The sequence below is a fragment of the Odontesthes bonariensis genome, chromosome 5 (genome assembly GCF_027942865.1).
Source record: "Odontesthes bonariensis isolate fOdoBon6 chromosome 5, fOdoBon6.hap1, whole genome shotgun sequence".
Classification (NCBI taxonomy): Eukaryota; Metazoa; Chordata; class Actinopteri; order Atheriniformes; family Atherinopsidae; genus Odontesthes; species Odontesthes bonariensis.
In genome coordinates, this window is record NC_134510.1 from 41,185,446 (window position 1) to 41,210,192 (window position 24,747).

At 43.5% G+C, this 24,747-nt stretch overlaps 1 protein-coding gene across 2 annotated transcripts in view; it reads right to left on the reverse strand.

The window, feature by feature from the left end:
* LOC142380497 (CREB-regulated transcription coactivator 2) overlaps positions 1-24,747 on the reverse strand; it is a 59,592-nt gene that overhangs the window by 24,432 nt on the left and 10,413 nt on the right. Inside the window, exons 3-11 of one of the 2 annotated variants that reach the window (XM_075466398.1) lie at positions 22,505-22,621; positions 18,406-18,467; positions 6,277-6,345; positions 5,952-6,055; positions 3,682-3,708; positions 2,675-2,754; positions 2,403-2,452; positions 1,963-2,231; positions 615-1,063 (exon numbers count right to left, since the gene is read on the reverse strand). In XM_075466398.1, coding sequence (XP_075322513.1) covers positions 615-1,063; positions 1,963-2,231; positions 2,403-2,452; positions 2,675-2,754; positions 3,682-3,708; positions 5,952-6,055; positions 6,277-6,345; positions 18,406-18,467; positions 22,505-22,621 — 1,227 coding nt within the window. The remainder of the gene's footprint in view (positions 1-614; positions 1,064-1,962; positions 2,232-2,402; positions 2,453-2,674; positions 2,755-3,681; positions 3,709-5,951; positions 6,056-6,276; positions 6,346-18,405; positions 18,468-22,504; positions 22,622-24,747) is intronic. The other variant, XM_075466399.1, reaches the window with a different exon arrangement.

Below are 24,747 nucleotides of genomic sequence, written 5' to 3' on the forward strand. Positions count from 1 at the left end.
TTCAACCATCCATCCATCCAACCAACCAACCATCCATCCGTCCGTCCAACCATACATCCAACCATCTAACCATCCAAACATCCATCCATCTAACCAACCAACCATCCATCCATCCATCCGACCATCCATCCAACCATCCATCCAGCCATCCATCCAACCAACAATCCATCCATACATCCAACCATCTAACCATCCATCCATCCAACTATCCATCCATCTAACCATCCAACCATCCAACTATCCAACCATCCATCCATCCATCTAACCATCCAACCATCTAACCATCCAACCATCCTTATAACCATCCAATCATCCATCCAACCAACCAACCATCCATCAATCCAACCATCTAACCATCCAACTATCCATCCATCTAACCATCCAACCATCTAACCATCCATCCATCTAACCATCCAACCATCTATCCATCCATCCAACCATCCAACCATCCAACTATCCAACCATCCATCCATCTAACCATCCAACCATCCAACCATCTAACCATCCATCCATCCATCCATCCATACATTCATCTAACCATCCATCTAACCATCCAACCATCCAACATTTATCTGCGTTTCCTGGATCAGTTCTGGAAGGAGGCGGGGACTCACCTGTGTGATGGAGGACAGGGTGGGGGAGATGGTGGGCGAGAACTGCTTGGAGTGATGCCTCCGTGACTCCGCCCCCATGGGCAGGATGAGCGGGGACAGCTGGGCCCGTCGGCGCGGCGACGTGCTGAGCGGCGCCTGCCCGCTGAGCAGCGGCGAGTAGGAAGAGCCGGAGCCGCCCACGCCGCTGCCGTAGCTGCTGCTGGACATGGACTGGAGGGAGGAGTTACTGAGGGACGAGTGCAGCGATTGGCTGCTGAGGGAGGACGGCAGGGAGGGGGAGGAGCTGAGCGACGACTGCAGGGAGGGGTTGCTGAGCGACGAGTGCAGGGAGGCGGAGCTCAGAGAGTTGGAGAAGGAGTGGCTGCTGAGTGATGATTGGATGTTGGGGTTGCTTAGTGACGACGGCAGGGAGGGGTTACTGAGCGTGCTCTGTAGGGACGCCAGGAGTCCTGAAGAGAGAGGGAAACAGGAAACATCCGATTAAAATTAAACAAAACAACGTCCGGTTAAAGTAAAACAAATAAAACAACATCCGCTGGTTTTATTTGTTCCGCTGGTTTTATTTGTTCCGCTTGTTTTATTTATTCCGCTTGTTTTATTTATTCCGCTCGTTTTATTTGTTCTGCCTGTTTTATTTGTTCCGCTGGTTTTATTTGTTCCGCTTGTTTTATTTATTCCGCTTGTTTTATTTATTCCGCTCGTTTTATTTGTTCTGCTTGTTTTATTTATTCCGCTCGTTTTATTTGTTCTGCTTGTTTTATTTGTTCTGCCTGTTTTATTTGTTCTGCCTGTTTTATTTGTTCTGCTTGTTTTATTTGTTCCGCTCGTTTTATTCGTTCTGCTTGTTTTATTTGTTCTGCCTGTTTTATTTGTTCATGTTTAGGGCGATACTATTCTAATATACTCGTTAAAGTTAACCGATACCAATTTATTGCATGCAGACCACGATCAGAGGGTGTCCAAGTCCTGGTGTGGGATTTTGTGACAACTATACCTTATTACTGCAATATACAACTACACAAAAATAATTATTTTTTAATTTACCATATTAGTACTTTGCATGTACTCATTTCATAATACAGAGGAAAACTCTATTCTTAAGAAAAATATATTTTTTAAAAATCCTCAGAGAACCCATATTTCGCTGTTAACCCAGTTGCGCAGATGGGAATTATGGGTTGGTGACACATCAAAGGCTGAAGGACAACATGAAAACAGAGAGACTGAGACAGACTGGGACCCAATGGAACTGGGCCAGGTCTACTGGGATCCTCCTGCCCTCACCAGTCACATCATATGTAATCTCCCATCTAAGGGGGGCTAAAACACGAGGAGCGGCGGTACCGACCTGTTGCGGGGTGGTGGAAGCTGCCGTTGCCTCCGGGCGCGTTGGCGGTGTTGATGCCCAGCTGGGTGAGTGTGGAGGCCAGGTTCCCCGTGCTGCTGCCCCCGCTCAGAGAGGAGGATCCCAGGTAGCCGGGCTCATCCTGGTCCAGCGGCGTGGGCAGCGGGGAGGGGAAGTGGAGGCTGGACAGGTCGGGCAGCGATCCGCCGGTGTTGAGGGCCGAGGGGACGCCGTGAGCCGGCGTGGACGGCTGCTCCGGGGAAGTAAAGATGCTACAAGGGAACGGAGAAGGTGAGGAGCGTCCTTAAATACGGTTCATTACAAGAACATTTAACTGCACCTCAGTTCCCCAAAACACTCGTCATCATGACGCTTTGCCCTCCCCCGATAACCTGAGCAGGTCCCAACCCAACCCAACATCATGCTACGATGTTCAGACTTACTTGATGCCCGGAACCTCACACGACTTCGGTCGGGCCGACAACAAAGGCAGCTGAGACAGAAAGAAGGAAGTCAGCAGCTGTTCAGCCATCACAGAGAATAACAAACATTAGAGCCCAAAATCAGACAAAAAAATAACTTTTTATCGCAACCGCCACCAGCGGTGGCCGGCAGCGGTGGCCGGCAGCGGTCATGTGACAGACGTTCAGCGGCTCGGCTGAAGTGAAGAAGCTCAAAGATAAGAGACACTGAGCTGAAACGGGGAACACGTCACCTTCTTGGTGTCCCAGGGTTTGGGCAGTTTGTCCTCGTCCAACACGTTCTCCTCGATGGGGGGAACCGGGTACGGAAACACTGAGGGACAAAAGTATCAAACACATGTAATGTCAGCTTGTTGGGATGTTCGTGCTCCTCATTCCTCTTTTATGCACCATTCATACATCCACATGCAGGATTTCATTCCCGTTTCAGCTCTGATGTTAGCTGCTGTTAGCTCTGATGTTAGCTGCTGTTAGCTCTGATGTTAGTTCTGATATTAGCTCTGCTGTTAGCTCTGATGTTAACTGCTGTTATAGCTCTGATGTTAGCTCTGATGTTAGCTCTGATGTTAGCTGCTGTTATAGCTCTGCTGTTAGCTCTGATGTTAGCTCTGATATTAGCTCTGATGTTAGCTCTGATGTTAGCTGCTGTTATAGCTCTGCTGTTAGCTCTGCTGTTAGCTCTGATGTTAGCTCTGATGTTAGCTCTGATGTTAGCTGCTGATATTTGCTCTGATATTAGCTGCTGTTAGCTCTGCTGTTAGCTCTGATATTAGCTGCTGTTAGCTCTGCTGTTAGCTCTGTTGTTAGCTGCTGTTGTTAGCTCTGATGTTAGCTCTGATGTTAGCTCTGATGTTAGCTGCTGTTGTTAGCTCTGATGTTAGCTCTGATGTTAGCTCTGATGTTAGCTGCTGTTATAGCTCTGCTGTTAGCTCTGATGTTAGCTCTGATGTTAGCTGCTGATGTTAGCTCTGATATTAGCTCTGCTGTTAGCTCTGATGTTAGCTCTGATGTTAGCTCTGATGTTAGCTGCTGTTATAGCTCTGTTGTTAGCTCTGATGTTAGCTCTATTGTTAACTCTATTGTTAGCTCTGATGTTAGCTGCTGATATTTGCTCTGATATTAGCTGCTGTTAGCTCTGCTGTTAGCTCTGATATTAGCTGCTGTTAGCTCTGCTGTTAGCTCTGATGAACCTCAGACCCAGAGCAGGAAGAACCACACCAGCTGCCTGTGTTTAACTCACTTCTTCGGCCCTCTCCGTCGCCTTGACCTGCAGTAACACACAAAGAAGAGACACATTTTAGTCAGAGGGCCTCACTTTCCATCCAGAACCTCCCGGTTCAGCCGGCAGTCAGAGGAGAACCGGGCTCTTCCTCCTCGGCTGCTCTGTTAGCTCTGATATTATCTCTGATATTAGCTGCTGTCAGCTCTGATATCAGCTCTGATATTAGCTCTGATGTTAGCTGCTGTCAGCTCTGATATTAGCTGCTGTCAGCTCTGATATTAGCTGCTGTTAGCTCTGATATTAGTTCTGATATTAGCTGCTGTCAGCTCTGATATCAGCTCTGATATTAGCTGCTGTCAGCTCTGATATCAGCTCTGATATTAGCTGCTGTCAGCTCTGATATTAGCTGCTGTCAGCTCTGATATCAGCTCTGATATTAGCTGCTGTCAGCTCTGATATTAGCTGCTGTCAGCTCTGATATTAGCTGCTGTCAGCTCTGATATTAGTTCTGATATTAGCTGCTGTCAGCTCTGATATCAGCTCTGATATTAGCTGCTGTCAGCTCTGATATTAGCTCTGATATTAGCTGCTGTCAGCTCTGATATTAGCTGCTGTTAGCTCTGATATTAGCTGCTGTCAGCTCTGATATTAGCTGCTGTTAGCTCTGATATTAGCTGCTGTCAGCTCTGATATTAGCTGCTGTTAGCTCTGATATTAGCTGCTGTCAGCTCTGATATTAGCTGCTGTTAGCTCTGATATTAGCTGCTGTCAGCTCTGATATTAGCTCTGATATTAGCTGCTGTCAGCTCTGATATCAGCTCTGATATTAGCTGCTGTCAGCTCTGATATTAGCTGCTGTTAGCTCTGATATTAGCTGCTGTCAGCTCTGATATTAGCTGCTGTCAGCTCTGATATTAGCTGCTGTCCGCTCTGATATTAGCTGCTGTCAGCTCTGATATTAGCTGCTGTTAGCTCTGATATTAGCTGCTGTCAGCTCTGATATTAGCTCTGATATTAGCTGCTGTCAGCTCTGATATCAGCTCTGATATTAGCTGCTGTCAGCTCTGATATTAGCTGCTGTTAGCTCTGATATTAGCTGCTGTCAGCTCTGATATTAGCTGCTGTTAGCTCTGATATTAGCTGCTGTCAGCTCTGATATTAGCTGCTGTCAGCTCTGATATTAGCTGCTGTTAGCTCTGATATTAGCTGCTGTCAGCTCTGATATTAGCTGCTGTCAGCTCTGATATTAGCTGCTGTTAGCTCTGATATTAGCTGCTGTCAGCTCTGATATTAGCTGCTGTTAGCTCTGATATTAGCTGCTAACCTACCCCTACCCTAACCTAACCCTAACCCTTTTCTCTGTTCTGAACCCCCGATGGTAGCCTGGGTAAAAAAATAATATAATAAAAATAAAAGTTTTGGTCGGGAAGTTGGGTCTGGCTCTGCTCAGTTGGGAAATCATTATGCCCGACATGGAATCGGTCGACCCAATCAGATCGCCAGGGCGGGCTTTATACGATGATGCACAGATGATCAACAGGGACATTACCGACTACGTCACTACAGAGCGCTTGGTTTGACTTCTGATTGGTTGTAGGTCTGTCCAATTGAGCGAAGAGGCATTTTTTCTCCTGGTTCGGTTGAAACGCGCCCCATACTCAAAACTCTATTGAGCGGTATCAGACTCACATTCTGACTAGAATCGTGAGTATGACGTGGTCAGGCTACCCCGATGGTGGAACGATCTCCGCCTGATGTCAGGACAGCTGAGTCGCTGCCCATCTTTGGCCGCAGGCTGAAAACCATCTCTGCAGGAAACAATCCCCTGATCCGCCCTCTGAGGACATCGCCTGCTTCCTCCCAGCTCCTTACGCACTGATTGGTTTCCTAAACTGTCTTCCCATGTGTCTCGGTACCTAACTTACTGCACTTACTCTGCACTGGTTCTGCTCTCAGCTGTTTGGTTTTGGAAGGAAATGCACTCATGATTTCATGTGACCCGAAGTTCTTTTGCCTACCGATGTGGAACACACTGATTGTAAGTCGCTTTGGATAAAAGCGTCTGCAGAATGACCGGGATGGGATGGGATGGGATGGGATGGGATGCGATGCACTGGACTGAAGATGAGGTGGGTCAGAACCGCGGGTCAGAACCCCGGGTCAGAACCCTGGGTCAGAACCCCGGGTCAGAACCCCGGGTCAGAACCCTGGGTCAGAACCCCGGGTCAGAACCCCGGGTCAGAACCCCGGGTCGGGCCTGTAAATGTGCTGCTGTGTTTGCGTCTCACCGCTGCGTCTGCTGCCACTCGGGGGGTTGAGGCCTCCCATGGCGAAGGCGTCTCCTGGGGGGGGGTTCATCACGCTGGTGTGGAGGGCAGAGTCAGAGTTGGTCCTGAGGGGCGAGAGACACAGAGTGTGAAGGGGGGGTGAGGAGAGAGAGAGAGAGGGGGGGGAGGGTTCTGTAGCACAGGACATTTCATCTGGTCTCCCACTCAGACTCAGGAGGTCAGAAGATTCTCAGGCAAACAGAAGGTCAGCTGACAGAGAGATGAGGGGAAAGGAGGAAAGTTTGACCTGGAACCAGCGTCAGGGAGGAAGAGGAGGAGGATTCACCTGTTGAGGGCAGTGGCGGGGAGACGGAACAACTGGCTTTTATCCCCGGGGAAGCTTCCAGAACAGTTCCTTTTTCGACAAGAACAAAAAGTTATTTTCCTCCAGCGAGAAAGAGACATCGAACAGACGGCTGCAGCGAGGGGGACAGAAGAAGAAGAGCGAGGGCGCCGCCACAGAAGAAGAAGAAGAGCGAGGGCGCCGCCACAGAAGAAGAAGAGCGAGGGCGCCGCCACAGAAGAAGAAGAGCGAGGGCGCCGCGAGCAAATGCAAGCCAAGGAAGGAGGAAGATGGAGGCAGGTGGAGGCAGGAGGTGCTTCAGCCGGGGTCAGTATGAGCTGATCTGTGCATCAGATCTCTTTAACCCATTTAGGCCTAAAACGCCTGGAACAGAATGCCTGTAAAACCTACGGGCGATTTCAGAAAGACCCCCTAAAACCTGAAGTTTTTCTGGAAATTCAGCAATTGTGTCAACGCCTACTAAATGATTGATTTCTCAGCCTCTGTAGCAGATAGAAACAAAATTCAAAAAGTATTTGAGAGCTTACACCTGTGGCTTTCTTTGGAAATTGAGTTTATTTACATACACCTTCACGAAAATAGAAAATGTAAAAAGTAAAGTGCAGGAACAGCACTATTTTCAATAAAAAAACAGTAATAAAATAAAATAAAATTTAATTTTATATTTAAATTATTTATTTATCTATTTATTTTATCGCCCCATGGCCATACACATTCCAATAAACGTTTCCATCTCCGGCACAGTTACGTGGGACCACCTTGCCATCTTTGCTCGAGCTGGAGTCTGAAGTACCTGCTCACTGTATCTATTCGTCTCGGAAACGAGATGCGCCCAAAGCTCCTCAGTAAAAATATGATTAAATGCCTGCAACGGTGTGGCATCTCCAGGTGAATCCACTTTCACCGCTGGTGTGCGGTTGAAATCTCTCCGTCGATTACGGTGGTAATTGTCAGTCTTCCACTCACATTCAAACCCTTCAAAATCATCCTCGCCGTTATCATCATCTTCAAACATATGTGCTCGCCATAAATCTCGATCAATTGGGTCAGCACGTTCATCAGCATCATCAAAGCCAAGAAACTCCTCACAATCGCTCCCGTCTGAAAAAGACGTGTACGCTTTCCCGGCGTTAAAGGTAGAATAACGCAACAGCGCCCCCCGGCTTTAAAGGTAGAAATGTGTCAATGCTTTCCCGGCCTAAATGGGTTAATGAAGCAGTTTATGGATTAAGGCGTCATTTTAGTCATTTTCCAGAGTTTTCCAGGATAAGAGGAGAGTTGCTGATGATCATCCCGACATGAGAAAGAAGCAACACAACACTTTTCAGGGTGCCGGTCAGCGCCAAACCTCTTTCTCATGCTTTGAATACACTGAAATAAAGACAAAGTGTGGAGGAATCAGGAGATAAATCTGCACACAGGAACCAGAACCCGACACTTCGTCATCTTTCCTTCGGTTTAACTCAAACTGAAACGTTTTTAAGATGCTCTTCTGTTAATTAGTGGTTAGAAAAAGGCCAATAAACCCCCAATCAGTCCAGTTTTAATGCATTTCATCTGTTTTATAAGCAGGAAACCTCCTCCGAGTACGCAGAGAAGGCCGAAACATCTGAAACAGTCTTTACTAATTTAGACCCTCAAACGTCATGAGCACCACAGAAGAAGAACTCCATCCCGCTGCCAATTCAAGAACTGGCATCAGAGAGACTCAGGCTGTGTTCGAAACCGCCTACTTCTCCTACTACTCCCACTACTCCTACTAACTTTAACTTTTTTAAGTTCCCGGATGCATACTAGATTCTCCTAAATGTTGGGTATGCATCATGAGGTTACTACTCATACTCAAACTACCCAAGATGCAACGTAACGTGACGTCGCCGATCGTCATTTCCAGTCAAAACGGCAGTTTCAAGCTAGCTACAACGAGGGTAGGTTCACTTCCTGTTTTCAAAACAAAAGCACCAATTGTATGGTAATGGCTTTCCCTATGATAAAAGGCAACGGGTATTTTATTTTGTGAAAATAACAGGAAGTGCGTTGCTCTAAACGACTACTTTCTCACCTGAAAATGTTTCAAATGTTTCTAAAGTTTACAGAGTTTAGAGCTTAAGAGAAATCAGCTTCAGGCCGGCTGATTTCTCGATTTCAAAATGCATTGAGGGTAAACGCTCTGCATACTGTCTGATCGATAAGTATGCGGTATGTAGTATGTAGTATGTAGTATGCAGTATGTAGTATGCAGTATGTAGTATGCAGTATGTGGTATGGAGTATGTAGTATGTAGTATGCAGTATGCGGTATGTAGTATGTAGTATGCAGTATGTAGCATGTAGTATGCAGTATGTAGTATGCAGTATGCGGTATGCAGTATGCAGCATGTAGTATGCAGTATGTAGTATGCAGTATGTAGTATGTAGTATGCAGTATGTAGTATGCAGTATGCAGTATGCAGCATGTAGTATGCAGTATGTGGTATGGAGTATGCAGTATGCAGTATGTAGTATGCAGTATGTAGTATGCAGTATGTAGTATGCAGTATGCAGTATGTAGCATGTAGTATGCAGTATGTAGTATGCAGTATGCAGTATGCAGTATGTGGTATGTAGTATGCAGTATGTAGTATGCAGTATGTAGTATGCAGTATGTAGCATGTAGTATGCAGTATGCAGTATGTAGTATGCAGTATGCAGTATGTAGTATGTAGCATGCAGTATGCGGTATGTAGCATGCAGTATGTAGTATGCAGTATGCAGTATGTAGTATGTAGTATGCAGTATGTAGCATGTAGTATGCAGTATGTAGTATGTAGTATGTAGCATGTAGTATGCAGTATGTAGTATGCAGTATGCAGCATGTAGTATGCAGTATGCAGTATGCAGTATGTACCATGTAGTATGTAGTATGCAGTATGTAATATGCAGTATGTAGTATGCAGTATGCAGTATGTAGTATGCCGTGTGCAGTATGTAGTATGCAGTGTGCAGTATGCAGTATGTAGTATGCCGTGTGCAGTATGTAGTATGCAGTATGTAGTATGCAGTATGTGGTATGGAGTATGTAGTATGTAGTATGCAGTATGCGGTATGTAGTATGTAGTATGCAGTATGTAGTATGCAGTATGCGGTATGCAGTATGCAGCATGTAGTATGCAGTATGTAGTATGCAGTATGTAGTATGTGGTATGGAGTATGCAGTATGTAGTATGCAGTATGTAGTATGCAGTATGTAGCATGTAGTATGCAGTATGCAGTATGTAGTATGCAGTATGCAGTATGTAGCATGTAGTATGCAGTATGCAGTATGCAGTATGTAGTATGTAGTATGCAGTATGTAGTATGTAGTATGCAGTATGCAGTATGTAGTATGCAGTATGCAGTATGTAGTATGTAGTATGCAGTATGTAGCATGTAGTATGCAGTATGTAGTATGTAGTATGTAGCATGTAGTATGCAGTATGTAGTATGCAGTATGCAGCATGTAGTATGCAGTATGCAGTATGCAGTATGTACCATGTAGTATGTAGTATGCAGTATGTAATATGCAGTATGTAGTATGCAGTATGCAGTATGTAGTATGCCGTGTGCAGTATGTAGTATGCAGTGTGCAGTATGCAGTATGTAGTATGCCGTGTGCAGTATGTAGTATGCAGTATGTAGTATGCAGTATGTGGTATGGAGTATGTAGTATGTAGTATGCAGTATGCGGTATGTAGTATGTAGTATGCAGTATGTAGTATGCAGTATGCGGTATGCAGTATGCAGCATGTAGTATGCAGTATGTAGTATGCAGTATGTAGTATGTAGTATGCAGTATGTAGTATGCAGTATGCAGTATGCAGCATGTAGTATGCAGTATGTAGTATGCAGTATGTAGTATGCAGTATGCAGTATGCAGTATGTAGTATGCAGTATGTAGTATGCAGTATGCAGTATGTAGCATGTAGTATGCAGTATGTAGTATGCAGTATGCAGTATGTAGTATGTGGTATGGAGTATGCAGTATGTAGTATGCAGTATGTAGTATGCAGTATGTAGTATGCAGTATGTAGCATGTAGTATGCAGTATGCAGTATGTAGTATGCAGTATGCAGTATGTAGTATGTAGCATGCAGTATGTAGTATGCAGTATGCAGTATGTAGTATGCAGTATGTAGCATGTAGTATGCAGTATGTAGTATGTAGTATGTAGCATGTAGTATGCAGTATGTAGTATGCAGTATGCAGCATGTAGTATGCAGTATGCAGTATGCAGTATGTACCATGTAGTATGTAGTATGCAGTATGTAATATGCAGTATGTAGTATGCAGTATGCAGTATGTAGTATGCCGTGTGCAGTATGTAGTATGCAGTGTGCAGTATGCAGTATGTAGTATGCCGTGTGCAGTATGTAGTATGCAGTATGTAGTATGCAGTATGTGGTATGGAGTATGTAGTATGTAGTATGCAGTATGCGGTATGTAGTATGTAGTATGCAGTATGTAGTATGCAGTATGCGGTATGCAGTATGCAGCATGTAGTATGCAGTATGTAGTATGCAGTATGTAGTATGTGGTATGGAGTATGCAGTATGTAGTATGCAGTATGTAGTATGCAGTATGTAGCATGTAGTATGCAGTATGCAGTATGCAGTATGCAGTATGTAGCATGTAGTATGCAGTATGTAGTATGCAGTATGCAGTATGTAGTATGTAGTATGCAGTATGTAGTATGTAGTATGCAGTATGCAGTATGTAGTATGCAGTATGCAGTATGTAGTATGTAGTATGCAGTATGTAGCATGTAGTATGCAGTATGTAGTATGTAGTATGTAGCATGTAGTATGCAGTATGTAGTATGCAGTATGCAGCATGTAGTATGCAGTATGCAGTATGCAGTATGTACCATGTAGTATGTAGTATGCAGTATGTAATATGCAGTATGTAGTATGCAGTATGCAGTATGTAGTATGCCGTGTGCAGTATGTAGTATGCAGTGTGCAGTATGCAGTATGTAGTATGCCGTGTGCAGTATGTAGTATGCAGTATGTAGTATGCAGTATGTGGTATGGAGTATGTAGTATGTAGTATGCAGTATGCGGTATGTAGTATGTAGTATGCAGTATGTAGTATGCAGTATGCGGTATGCAGTATGCAGCATGTAGTATGCAGTATGTAGTATGCAGTATGTAGTATGTAGTATGCAGTATGTAGTATGCAGTATGCAGTATGCAGCATGTAGTATGCAGTATGTAGTATGCAGTATGTAGTATGTAGTATGCAGTATGTAGTATGCAGTATGCAGTATGTAGTATGCAGTATGCAGTATGCAGTATGTAGTATGCAGTATGCAGTATGCAGTATGTAGTATGTAGTATGCAGTATGTAGTATGCAGTATGCAGTATGCAGTATGTGGTATGGAGTATGCAGTATGTAGTATGCAGTATGTAGTATGCAGTATGTAGTATGCAGTATGTAGCATGTAGTATGCAGTATGCAGTATGCAGTATGTAGTATGCAGTATGTAGTATGTAGCATGCAGTATGCGGTATGTAGCATGCAGTATGTAGTATGCAGTATGCAGTATGTAGTATGTAGTATGCAGTATGTAGCATGTAGTATGCAGTATGTAGTATGTAGTATGCAGTATGTAGCATGTAGTATGCAGTATGTAGTATGCAGTATGCAGCATGTAGTATGCAGTATGCAGTATGCAGTATGTACCATGTAGTATGTAGTATGCAGTATGTAATATGCAGTATGTAGTATGCAGTATGCAGTATGTAGTATGCCGTGTGCAGTATGTAGTATGCAGTGTGCAGTATGCAGTATGTAGTATGCCGTGTGCAGTATGTAGTATGTAGTATGTAGTATATAGTATGCAGTATGCAGTATGTAGTATGCAGTAGGTAGCATGTAGTATGTAGAATGTAGTATGTAGTATGCAGTATGTAGTATGCAGTATGTAGAATGTAGTATGCAGTAGGTAGCATGTAGTATGTAGTATGCAGTATGTACCATGTAGTATGTAGCATGAAGTATGCAGTAGGTAGCATGTAGTATGTAGTATGCAGTATGTACCATGCAGTATGCAGTATGTAGTATGCAGTAGGTAGCATGTAGTATGTAGTATATAGTATGCAGTATGCAGTATGTAGTATGCAGTAGGTAGCATGTAGTATGTAGAATGTAGTATGTAGTATGCAGTATGTAGTATGCAGTATGTAGAATGTAGTATGCAGTAGGTAGCATGTAGTATGCAGTATGCAGTATGTAGCATGTAGTATGTAGTATGCAGTATGTACCATGTAGTATGTAGCATGTAGTATGCAGTATGTCGCATGTAGTATGCAGTATGTAGCATGTAGTATGTAGTATGCAGCATGTAGTATGTAGTATGCAGAATGTAGTATGCAGTACGCAGTATGTAGCATGCAGTATGTAGTATGCAGTACACAGTATGCAATATGTAGCATGTAGTATGCAGTATGTAGTATGCAGTATGTAGAATGTAGTATGCAGTATGTAGCATGTAGTATGTAGTATGTAGCATGTAGTACGTAGAATGTAGCATGCAGTATGTAGAATGTAGAATGTAGTATGCAGTAGGTAGCATGTAGTATGCAGTATGTAGTATGCAGTATGTAGTATGTAGTATGCAGTATGTATCATGCAGTATGTAGAATGTAGTATGCAGTATGTAGCATGTAGTATGTAGTATGTAGCATGTAGTACGTAGAATGTAGCATGCAGTATGTAGCATGTAGAATGTAGAATGTAGTATGCAGTATGTAGCATGTAGTATGTAGAATGTAGCATACAGTATGTAGCATGTAGTATGTACTATGCAGTATGTAGAATGTAGAATGTAGTATGCAGTAGGTAGCATGTAGTATGCAGTATGTAGTATGCAGTATGTAGTATGTAGTATGTAGTATGTAGAATGTAGTATGCAGTATGTAGCATGTAGTATGTAGTATGTAGCATGTAGTACGTAGAATGTAGCATGCAGTATGTAGCATGTAGAATGTAGAATGTAGTATGCAGTAGGTAGCATGTAGTATGCAGTATGCAGTATGTAGCATGCAGTATGTAGTATGCAGTATGTAGAATGTAGTATCCAGTATGTAGCATGTAGTATGTAGAATGTAGCATGCAGTATGTAGCATGTAGTATGTAGTATGCAGTATGTAGCATGTAGTATGTAGAATGTAGCATGCAGTATGTAGCATGTAGTATGTAGTATGCAGTATGTAGCATGTAGCATGCAGTAGGTAGCATGTAGTATGTAGAATGCAGTAGGTAGCATGTAGTATGTAGAATGCAGTATGTAGCATGTATTATGTAATATGTATTATGCAGTATGTAGCATGTAGTATGTAGAATGTAGTATGCAGTATGTAGCATGTAGTATGTAGTATGTAGCATGCAGTAGGTAGCATGTAGAATGTAGAATGTAGTATGCAGTAGGTAGCATGTAGTATGTAGAATGTAGTATGCAGTATGTAGCATGTAGCATGTAGTATGTAGTATGCAGTATGTAGCATGTAGTATGTAGAATGTAGTATGCAGTATGTAGCATGTAGTATGTAGAATGTAGTATGCAGTATGTAGCATGTAGTATGTAGCATGTAGTATGCAGTATGTAGCATGTAGCATGTAGTTTGCAGTATGTAGTATGTAGTATGTAGCATGTAATATGCAGTATGTAGTATGTAGTATGTAGTATGCAGTATATAAGTATGTAGTGTGTAGTATGTAGTATGTAGTATGTAGTATGCAGTATGTAGTATGTAGTATGGAAGTATGCAGTATGTAGTATGTAGCATGTAGTATGCAGTATGTAGCATGTAGTATGTAGCATGTAGTATGCAGTATGTAGTATGTAGTATGCAGTATATAAGTATGTAGTATGTAGTATGCAGTATGCAGTATGTAGTATGTAGTATGCAGTATGTAGTATGTAGTATGGAAGTATGCAGTATGTAGTATGTAGCATGTAGTATGCAGTATGTAGCATGTAGTATGTAGCATGTAGTATGCAGTATGTAGTATGTAGTATGCAGTATATAAGTATGTAGTATGTAGTATGCAGTATGCAGTATGTAGTATGTAGTATGCAGTATGTAGTATGTAGTATGGAAGTATGCAGTATGTAGTATGTAGCATGTAGTATGCAGTATGTAGCATTTAGTATGTAGCATGTAGTATGCAGTATGTAGTATGTAGTATGCAGTATATAAGTATGTAGTATGTAGTATGCAGTATGTAGTGTGTAGTATGTAGTATGTAGTATGTAGTTTGCAGTATGTAGTATGTAGTATGCAGTATGTAGTATGTAGTATGGAAGTATGCAGTGTGCAGTATGCAGTATGTAGTATGTAGTATGTAAGTATGCAGTGTGCAGTATGCAGTATGCAGTATGTAGTATGTAGTATGTAGTATGCAGTATGTAGTATGTAGTATGTAAGTATGCAGTGTGCAGTATGCAGTATGTAGTATGTAGTATGTAAGTATGCAGTGTGCAGTATGCAGTATGCAGTATGTAGTATGTAGTATGTAGTATGCAGTATGTAGTATGTAGTATGGAAGTATGCAGTGTGCAGTATGCAGTATGGAAGTATGCAGTGTGCAGTATGCAGTATGCAGTATGTAGTATGTAGTATGTAGTATGGAAGTATGCAGTATGTAGTATGTAGTATGTAGTATGCAGTATGCAGTATGTAGTATGTAGTATGCAGTATGTAGTATGTAGTATGGAAGTATGCAGTATGTAGTATGTAGTATGGAAGTATGCAGTATGTAGCATGCAGTATGTAGTATGCAGTGTGTAGTATGCAGTATGTAGAATGTAGTAGGCGGTTTCGAACACAGCCTCTATCAGTATGCGCCGATGGGAAGCTGCAGCTGTTAGAAAGGAAGCAGCAGAAGAAGAAGCAGCTCGAGGTCCTGTTAGTGGTTCAGAGGTTAGTGATGCGGAGCAGACGGACCCCTGAAAGCTTCGTGGAGCCTCAGTGGAGCCTCAGGGTCACATGACCACACTCAGATTGGCTCAGCAGCTTTGGTGTGGATTCAGCGTGCGGCTGAAGGACGCTTCAGATGCTGCCTTCAAGGACGGCGTGACATTCTGAGCGCCGGCTGAAACAACAGCCGAACAAACAGTTTGTTCAGAGTCTCCGTGAAGGACATTTTGTGTCTTCTACTCTGCGTCCGGCATCACGAGTCACTGGCTGTGTTCCAAACCGCAGACTACATGTGTGGCGCGTTTTTTTATGCCAGTTTTAAAATCATTTTTCACCTGAATTTTATGATTTTAGGCCTTTATAATGGGCAGAATGTCGAGGCAATTTGTGAGTAATCTGTGAGGCAGAGCTCAATGAGTGGGACTTTGTGTGAAAGAGGACAAAAATACCTACGTTTTGAAGTAAAATTTGTCCAGATCGGGAGGATATTTTGGACATGAGAGACATTTGAACCGGCTGCCAGTTTGGGAGGCAGAGCCTTCAGTTATCAGGCCCCTCTCTGTGGAACCAGCTGCCAGTTTGTGGTGCTTTGTAAATGGAAGGTAAATGTTTGTGGCGCTTTATAAATGGAAGGTAAATGTTTGTGGTGCTTTATTAATGGAAGGTAAATGTTTGTGGTGCTTTATAAATGGAAGGTAAATGTTGGTGGTGCTTTATAAATGGAAGGTAAATGTTTGTGGTGCTTTATAAATGGAAGGTAAATGTTTGTGGTGCTTTATTAATGGAAGGTAAATGTTTGTGGTGCTTTATAAATGGAAGGTAAATGTTTGTGGAGCTTTATAAATGGAAGGTAAATGTTAGTGGTGCTTTATTAATGGAAGGTAAATGTTTGTGGAGCTTTATAAATGGAAGGTAAATGTTAGTGGTGCTTTATTAATGGAAGGTAAATGTTTGTGGTGCTTTATAAATGGAAGGTAAATGTTTGTGGCGCTTTATAAATGGAAGGTAAATGTTGGTGGCGCTTAATTAATGGAAGGTAAATGTTGGTGGCGCTTTATAGATGAAGGTAAATGTTTGTGGTGCTTTATAAATGGAAGGTAAATGTTTGTGGTGCTTTATAAATGGAAGGTAAATGTTGGTGGCGCTTTATAAATGGAAGGTAAATGTTTGTGGTGCTTAATTAATGGAAGGTAAATGTTTGTGGCAGTTTATAAATGGAAGGTAAATGTTTGTGGTGCTTTATAAATGGAAGGTAAATGTTTGTGGTGCTTTATAAATGGAAGGTAAATGTTGGTGGCGCTTTATAAATGGAAGGTAAATGTTGGTGGCGCTTTATAAATGGAAGGTAAATGTTTGTGGTGCTTAATTAATGGAAGGTAAATGTTTGTGGCAGTTTATAAATGGAAGGTAAATGTTTGTGGTGCTTTATAAATGGAAGGTAAATGTTAGTGGTGCTTTATAAATGGAAGATAAATGTTAGTGGTGCTTTATAAATGGAAGGTAAATGTTTGTGGAGCTTTTTAAATGGAAGGTAAATGTTTGTGGCGCTTTATAAATGGAAGGTAAATGTTGGTGGTGCTTTATTAATGGAAGGTAAATGTTTGTGGCGCTTTATAAATGGAAGGTAAATGTTTGTGGCAGTTTATAAATGGAAGATAAATGTTGGTGGTGCTTTATTAATGGAAGGTAAATGTTTGTGGCGCTTTATAAATGGAAGGTAAATGTTTGTGGCGCTTAATTAATGGAAGGTAAATGTTGGTGGCGCTTAATTAATGGAAGGTAAATGTTGGTGGTGCTTTATAAATGGAAGGTAAATGTTTGTGGTGCTTTGTAAATGGAAGGTAAATGTTTGTGGTGCTTAATTAATGGAAGGTAAATGTTTGTGGTGCTTTATAAATGGAAGGTAAATGTTGGTGGTGCTTTATAAATGGAAGGTAAATGTTTGTGGAGCTTTATAAATGGAAGGTAAATGTTTGTGGTGCTTTATAAATGGAAGGTAAATGTTTGTGGAGCTTTATAAATGGAAGGTAAATGTTTGTGGTGCTTTATAAATGGAAAGTAAATGTTTGTGGTGCTTTATAAATGGAAAGTAAATGTTGGTGGCGCTTTATAAATGGAAGGTAAATGTTTGTGGTGCTTTATAAATGGAAAGTAAATGTTGGTGGCGCTTTATAAATGGAAGGTAAATGTTTGTGGCGCTTTATAAATGGAAGGTAAATGTTGGTGGTGCTTTATAAATGGAAGGTAAATGTTTGTGGCGCTTTATAAATGGAAGGTAAATGTTTGTGGCGCTTTATAAATGGAAGGTAAATGTTTGTGGCGCTTTATAAATGGAAGGTAAATGTTTGTGGAGCTTTTTAAATGGAAGGTGAATGTTTGTGGTGCTTTATAAATGGAAGGTAAATGTTGGTGGTGCTTTATAAATGGAAGGTAAATGTTTGTGGCGCTTTATAAATGGAAGGTAAATGTTTGTGGAGCTTTATAAATGGAAGGTAAATGTTGGTGGCGCTTTATAAATGGAAGGTAAATGTTTGTGGCGCTTTATAAATGGAAGGTAAATGTTTGTGGAGCTTTTTAAATGGAAGGTAAATGTTGGTGGTGCTTTATAAATGGAAGGTAAATGTTTGTGGCGCTTTATAAATGGAAGGTAAATGTTTGTGGAGCTTTTTAAATGGAAGGTAAATGTTGGTGGTGCTTTATAAATGGAAGGTAAATGTTTGTGGCGCTTTATAAATGGAAGGTAAATGTTTGTGGAGCTTTTTAAATGGAAGGTAAATGTTTGTGGAGCTTTTTAAATGGAAGGTAAATGTTTGTGGCGCTTTATAAATGGAAGGTAAATGTTTGTGGCGCTTTATTAATGGAAGGTAAATGTTTGTGGCGCTTTATAAATGGAAGGTAAATGTTTGTGGCGCTTTATAAATGGAAGGTAAATGTTTGTGGTGCTTTTTAAATGGAAGGTAAATGTTTGTGGCGCTGCAGCGTGGGAAAGACTGAGGCTGTTTGTGTTCAACATGTTTTGGACTAATGAAGCTGGTTTAAACCCCCTGAGGCGACACAAAGGCTTCAGAGACTCTGGGCAGCAGTGGGAGCACACAAGAAGCTTTGGAAATGAGCAAACAGGCGTCTCCTTGGAGACAGACAGGGTTAGGGGGCGGGGTTTAACGGAGAGCACCTTCTCCAGCTGGCATCAGGCGGCGGGGACAGGTATGCCGAGTTGTAGAGGGAGTTGTCCACCTGAGGAGAAGGCTGGTTAAGGAAAGAACCGCTTCTATTCGTCCTGTTTTCACTCATTTCCTACTTTCAGCTGATGTTTAAAAATAAAAACACACTGGTGAAGGTTCATGTTAGGGTTAGAGCCCAACGTTTCATGGATGGGTTAGGGTTACAGCCCAACGGTTCATGGAGGGGTTAGGGTTACAGCCCAACGGTTCATGGATGGGTTAGGGTTAGAGCCCAACGGTTCATGGATGGGTTAGGGTTAGAGCCCAACGGTTCATGGAGGGGTTAGGGTTACAGCCCAACGGTTCATGGATGGGTTAGGGTTACAGCCCAACGGTTCATGAAGGGGTTTGGGTAAAAGCCCAACGGTTCATGGAGGGGTTAGGGTTACAGCCCAACGGTTCATGAATGGGTTAGGGTTAGAGCCCAACGGTTCATGGATGGGTTAGGGTTAGAGCCCAACGGTTCATGAAGGGGTTAGGGTTAAAGCCCAACGGATCATGGAGGGGTTAGGGTTAGAGCCCAACGGTTCATGACGGGGTTAGGGTTAAAGCCCAACGGTTCATGGAGGGGTTAGGGTTACAGCCCAACAGTTCATGAATGGGTTAGGGTTAAAGCCCAACGGTTCATGGAGGGGTTAGGGTTACAGCCCAACGGTTCATGAATGTCTTAGGGTTAGAGCCCAACGGTTCATGGATGGGTTAGGGTTACAGCCCAACGGTTCATGGATGGGTTAGGGTTACAGCCCAACGGTTCATGGATGGGTTAGGGTTACAGCCCAACGGTTCATGGATGGGTTAGGGTTACAGCCCAACGGTTCATGGATGGGTTAGGGTTACAGCCCAACGGTTCATGGATGGGTTAGGGTTACAGCCCAACGGTTCATGGATGGGTTAGGGTTACAGCCCAACGGTTCATGGATGGGTTAGGGTTACAGCCCAACGATTCATGGATGGGTTAGGGTTACAGCCCAACGATTCATGGATGGGTTAGGGTTACAGCCCAACGATTCATGGATGGGTTAGGGTTACAGCCCAACGATTCATGGATGGGTTAGGGTTACAGCCCAACGGTTCATGGATGGGTTAGGGTTACAGCCCAACGGTTCATGGATGGGTTAGGGTTACAGCCCAACGGTTCATGGATGGGTTAGGGTTACAGCCCAACGATTCATGGATGGGTTAGGGTTACAGCCCAACGGTTCATGGATGGGTTAGGGTTAGAGCCCAACGGTTCATGGATGGGTTAGGGTTAGAGCCCAACGGTTCATGGATGGGTTAGGGTTAGAGCCCAACGGTTCATGAATGGGTTAGAGCCCAACGGTTCATGGATGGGTTAGGGTTAGAGCCCAACGGTTCATGAATGGGTTAGAGCCCAACGGTTCATGAATGGGTTAGGGCCCAACGGTTCATGGATGGGTTAGGGTTAGAGCCCAACGGTTCATGGATGGGTTAGGGTTAGAGCCCAACGGTTCATGAATGGGTTAGGGTTAGAGCCCAATGGTTCATGTTACGGTTAGGGTTAGAGCCCAACGGTTCATGAATGGGTTAGGGTTAGAGTCCAACGGTTCATGGATGGTTTAGGGTTACAGCCCAACGGTTCATGAATGGATTAGGGTTAGAGCCCAACGGTTCATGAATGGGTTAGGGTTAGAGCCCAACGGTTCATGGATGGTTTAGGGTTAGAGCCCAACGGTTCGTGTTAGGGTTAGAGCCCAACGGTTCGTGTTAGGGTTAGAGCCCAACGGTTCATGTTAGGGTTAGAGCCCAACGGTTCATGTTAGGGTTAGAGCCCAACGGTTCGCGTTAGGGTTAGAGCCCAACGGTTCGTTTAGGGTTAGAGCCCAAAGGTTCGCGTTAGGGTTAGAGCCCAACGGTTCGCGTTAGGGTTAGAGCCCAACGGTTCGCGTTAGGGTTAGATCCCAACGGTTCATGTTAGGGTTAGAGCCCAACGATTCATGAATGGGTTAGGGTTAGAGCCCAACGGTTCATGGATGGGATAGGGTTAGAGTCCAACGGTTCATGAATGGGTTAGGGTTAGAGCCCAATGGTTCATGTTAGGGTGAGGGTTCGAGCCCAACGGTTCATGGATGGGATAGGGCTAGAGTCCAAAGGTTCATGGATGGGTTAGGGTTAGAGCCCAAAGGTTCATGAATGGGTTAGGGTTAGAGCCCAACGGTTCATGAATGGGACAGAGTTACAGCCCAACGGTTCATGGATGGGTTAGGGTTAGAGCCCAACGGTTCACGGATGGGTTAGGGTTACAGCCCAACGGTTCATGGATGGGTTAGGGTTAGGGTTAGGGTTAGAGCCCAACGGTTCATGGATGGGTTAGGGTTAGAGTCCAACGGTTCATGAATGGGACAGGGTTACAGCCCAACGGTTCATGGATGGGTTAGGGTTAGAGCCCAACGGTTCATGAATGGGTTAGGGTTAGAGCCCAACGGTTCATGGATGGGTTAGGGTTAGGGTTAGGGTTAGAGCCCAACGGTTCATGGATGGGTTAGGGTTAGAGTCCAACGGTTCATGAATGGGACAGGGTTACAGCCCAACGGTTCATGGATGGGTTAGGGTTAGAGCCCAACGGTTCATGAATGGGTTAGGGTTAGAGCCCAACGGTTCACGGATGGGTTAGGGTTAGAGCCCAACGGTTCACGGATGGGTTAGGGTTAGAGCCCAACGGTTCACGGATGGGTTAGGGTTAGAGCCCAACGGTTCACGGATGGGTTAGGGTTAGAGCCTAACGGTTCACGAATGGGTTAGGGTTAGAGCCCAACGGTTCACGGATGGCTTAGGGTTAGAGCCTAACGGTTCACGAATGGGTTAGGGTTAGAGCCCAACGGTTCACGGATGGGTTAAGGTTAGAGCCCAACGGTTCATGTAAAGGTTAGAGCCCAACGGTTCATGGATGGGTTAGGGTTAGAGCCCAACAGTTCATGTTAGGGTTAGAGCCCAACGGTTTATGTTAGGGTTAGAGCCCAACAGCTCATGTTAGGGTTAGAGCCCAACGGTTCATGTTAAGGTTAGAGCCCAACGGTTCATGGATGGATTAGAGCCCAACGGTTAATGGATGGATTAGGGTTAGAGCCCAACGGTTCATGTTAGGGTTAGAGCCCAACGGTTCGCGTTAGGGTTAGAGCCCAACGGTTCGCGTTAGGGTTAGAGCCCAACGGTTCGCGTTAGGGTTAGATCCCAACGGTTCATGTTAGGGTTAGAGCCCAACGGTTCACGTTAGGGTTAGAGCCCAACGGTTCATGAATGGGTTAGGGTTAGAGCCCAACGGTTCATGTTAGGGTTACAGCCCAACGATTCATGAATGGGTTAGGGTTAGAGCCCAACGGTTCATGGATGGGATAGGGTTAGAGTCCAACGGTTCATGAATGGGTTAGGGTTAGAGCCCAACGGTTCGCGTTAGGGTTAGAGCCCAACGGTTCGCGTTAGGGTTAGATCCCAACGGTTCATGTTAGGGTTAGAGCCCAATGGTTCATGTTAGGGTTAGATTCCAACAGTTCATGGAAATGTTTAGCTGCAGGTTTTAACCAGAGAAGAGTCGAGATAAATGCTGAAAGCGACAGTTTCACTTTCAGGATTTATCAGTCGCACCATCGTTTCAGCTCAGCGGTCGTCTGAGGAAATCAGGCAGGAAGACAATCTGCCTCAAACTGCAGCCTTCAGTCGGTCTAACTGCCAAAATAACTGATTAGATCACCAGATGAAAATAGAGGTCTGAATGAGCTTCCACTGATGAGCTGCAGACCGCTGAGCTTCTGCTCGAGGTTGAAACATGAAGATAAATTAAAGACAGGAGCAACACAGGAACTAAAACTGTTCAGAGCCACATCAGAGCTGAATGAAAACCTCACTCTGTGTTCACAATGAGTCATGTTGAGCACACCGTCCTGCTGCCAAAATAACTCATTATTAATCAGAGGATGAAAACAGATCTCAGCATTTCCTCCTGAGAGTAAATAACATGTTTTAAATCATCATCATCAGGAACCAGGGACACGTAAACACTTGTGTGGATTCAGCCGACAGCAGGCAGAAGGATACTTGGCGGTTCCGGTACGGTCGGACAGGCGAGATGAAGCGGCGGTCCCTCTGGACTCGCTCCACCAGGCCGTGATGGCGAGTGGAGCGGTGGGACTCCAGGGTGGAGGGGAAGGAGCCCTGGGAGATAGAGAAGAGGACGATGTTTACGGGTTCCAAGAGGAATCTGACTGCTGCTGAATAAGGAAAACCTGGACAGAGAAACCTTAAAAACACCCGCTGATGTGATTACATCTCATCTATGAGTCGCTTCATCAGTCTGCTGTCCCCACCTCTGAGCGCCAAGGTGGAGAAAACAACCAAAAGCTCCATAAACTGCTTTAACATTCACTCAAAAGAACAATAAACTGCTTTAACATTCACCCAAAAGCACCAGAAAAGGGCTTTAACATTCACCCAAAAGCATCATAAACTGCTTTAACATTCACCCAAAAGCAACACAAACGGCTTTAACATTCACCCAAAAGCATCACAAACTGCTTTAACATTCACCAAAAAGCATCATAAACTGCTTTAACATTCACCCAAAAGCATCATAAACTACTTTAACATTCACCCAAAAGCACCATAAACTGCTTTAACATTCACCCAAAAGCATCATAAACTGCTTTAACATTCACCCAAAAGCATCATAAACTGTTTTAACATTCACCCAAAAGCGTCATAAACTGCTTTAACATTCACCCAAAAGCATCATAAACTGCTTTAACATTCACCCAAAAGCATCATAAACTGCTTTAACATTCACCCAAAAGCATCAAAAACTGCTTTAACATTCACCCAAAAGCACCATAAACTGCTTTAACATTCACCCAAAAGCATCATAAACTGCTTTAACATTCACCCAAAAGCATCATAAACTGCTTTAACATTCACCCAAAAGCATCATAAACTGCTTTAACATTCACCCAAAAGCACCATAAACTGCTTTAACATTCACCCAAAAGCACCACAAACGGCTTTAACATTCACCCAAAAGCACCATAAACTGCTTTAACATTCACCCAAAAGCATCATAAACTGCTTTAACATTCACCCAAAAGCATCAAAAACTGCTTTAACATTCACCCAAAAGCACCATAAACTGCTTTAACATTCACCCAAAAGCATCATAAACTGCTTTAACATTCACCCAAAAGCATCAAAAACTGCTCTAACATTCACCCAAAAGCACCATAAACTAATTTAACATTCACCCAAAAGCATCATAAACTGCTTTAACATTCACCCAAAAGCACCATAAACTAATTTAACATTCACCCAAAAGCATCATAAACTGCTTTAACATTCACCCAAAAGCACCATAAACTAATTTAACATTCACCCAAAAGCATCATAAACTGCTTTAACATTCACCCAAAAGCATCATAAACTGCTTTAACATTCACCCAAAAGCACCACAAACGGCTTTAACGTTCACCCAAAAGCACCATAAACTAATTTAACATTCACCCAAAAGCACCACAAACGGCTTTAACATTCACCCAAAAGCATCATAAACTGCTTTAACATTCACCCAAAAGCACCACAAACGGCTTTAACGTTCACCCAAAAGCATCATAAACTGCTTTAACATTCACCCAAAAGCACCACAAACGGCTTTAACGTTCACCCAAAAGCATCATAAACGGCTTTAACATTCACCCAAAAGCATCATAAACTGCTTTAACATTCACCCAAAAGCACCACAAACGGCTTTAACATTCACCCAAAAGCACCATAAACTGCTTTAACATTCACCCAAAAGCACCATAAACTGCTTTAACATTCACCCAAAAGCACCATAAACTGCTTTAACATTCACCCAAAAGCACCATAAACTGCTTTAACATTCACCCAAAAGCATCATAAACTGCTTTAACATTCACCCAAAAGCACCACAAACTGCTTTAACATTCACCCAAAAGCACGACGCCATCATCTAACGACGCCGTCAGGTAACAACGCCATCAGCTGAGGACGCCATCAGCTGACGACGCCATCAGGCAACAACGCCATCAGCTGACGACGCCATCAGGCAACAACGCCATCAGCTGACGACACCATCAGCTAACGACACCATCATCTAACGACGCCATCAGCTAAAAACGCCATCAGCTGACGACGCCATCAGCTAACAACGCCATGAGCTGACGACGCCATCAGCTAACAACGCCATCAGCTGACGACGCCATCAGCTAACGACACCATCAGCTAACAACGCCATCAGCTAACGACACCATCAGCTAACGACGCCATCAGCTACA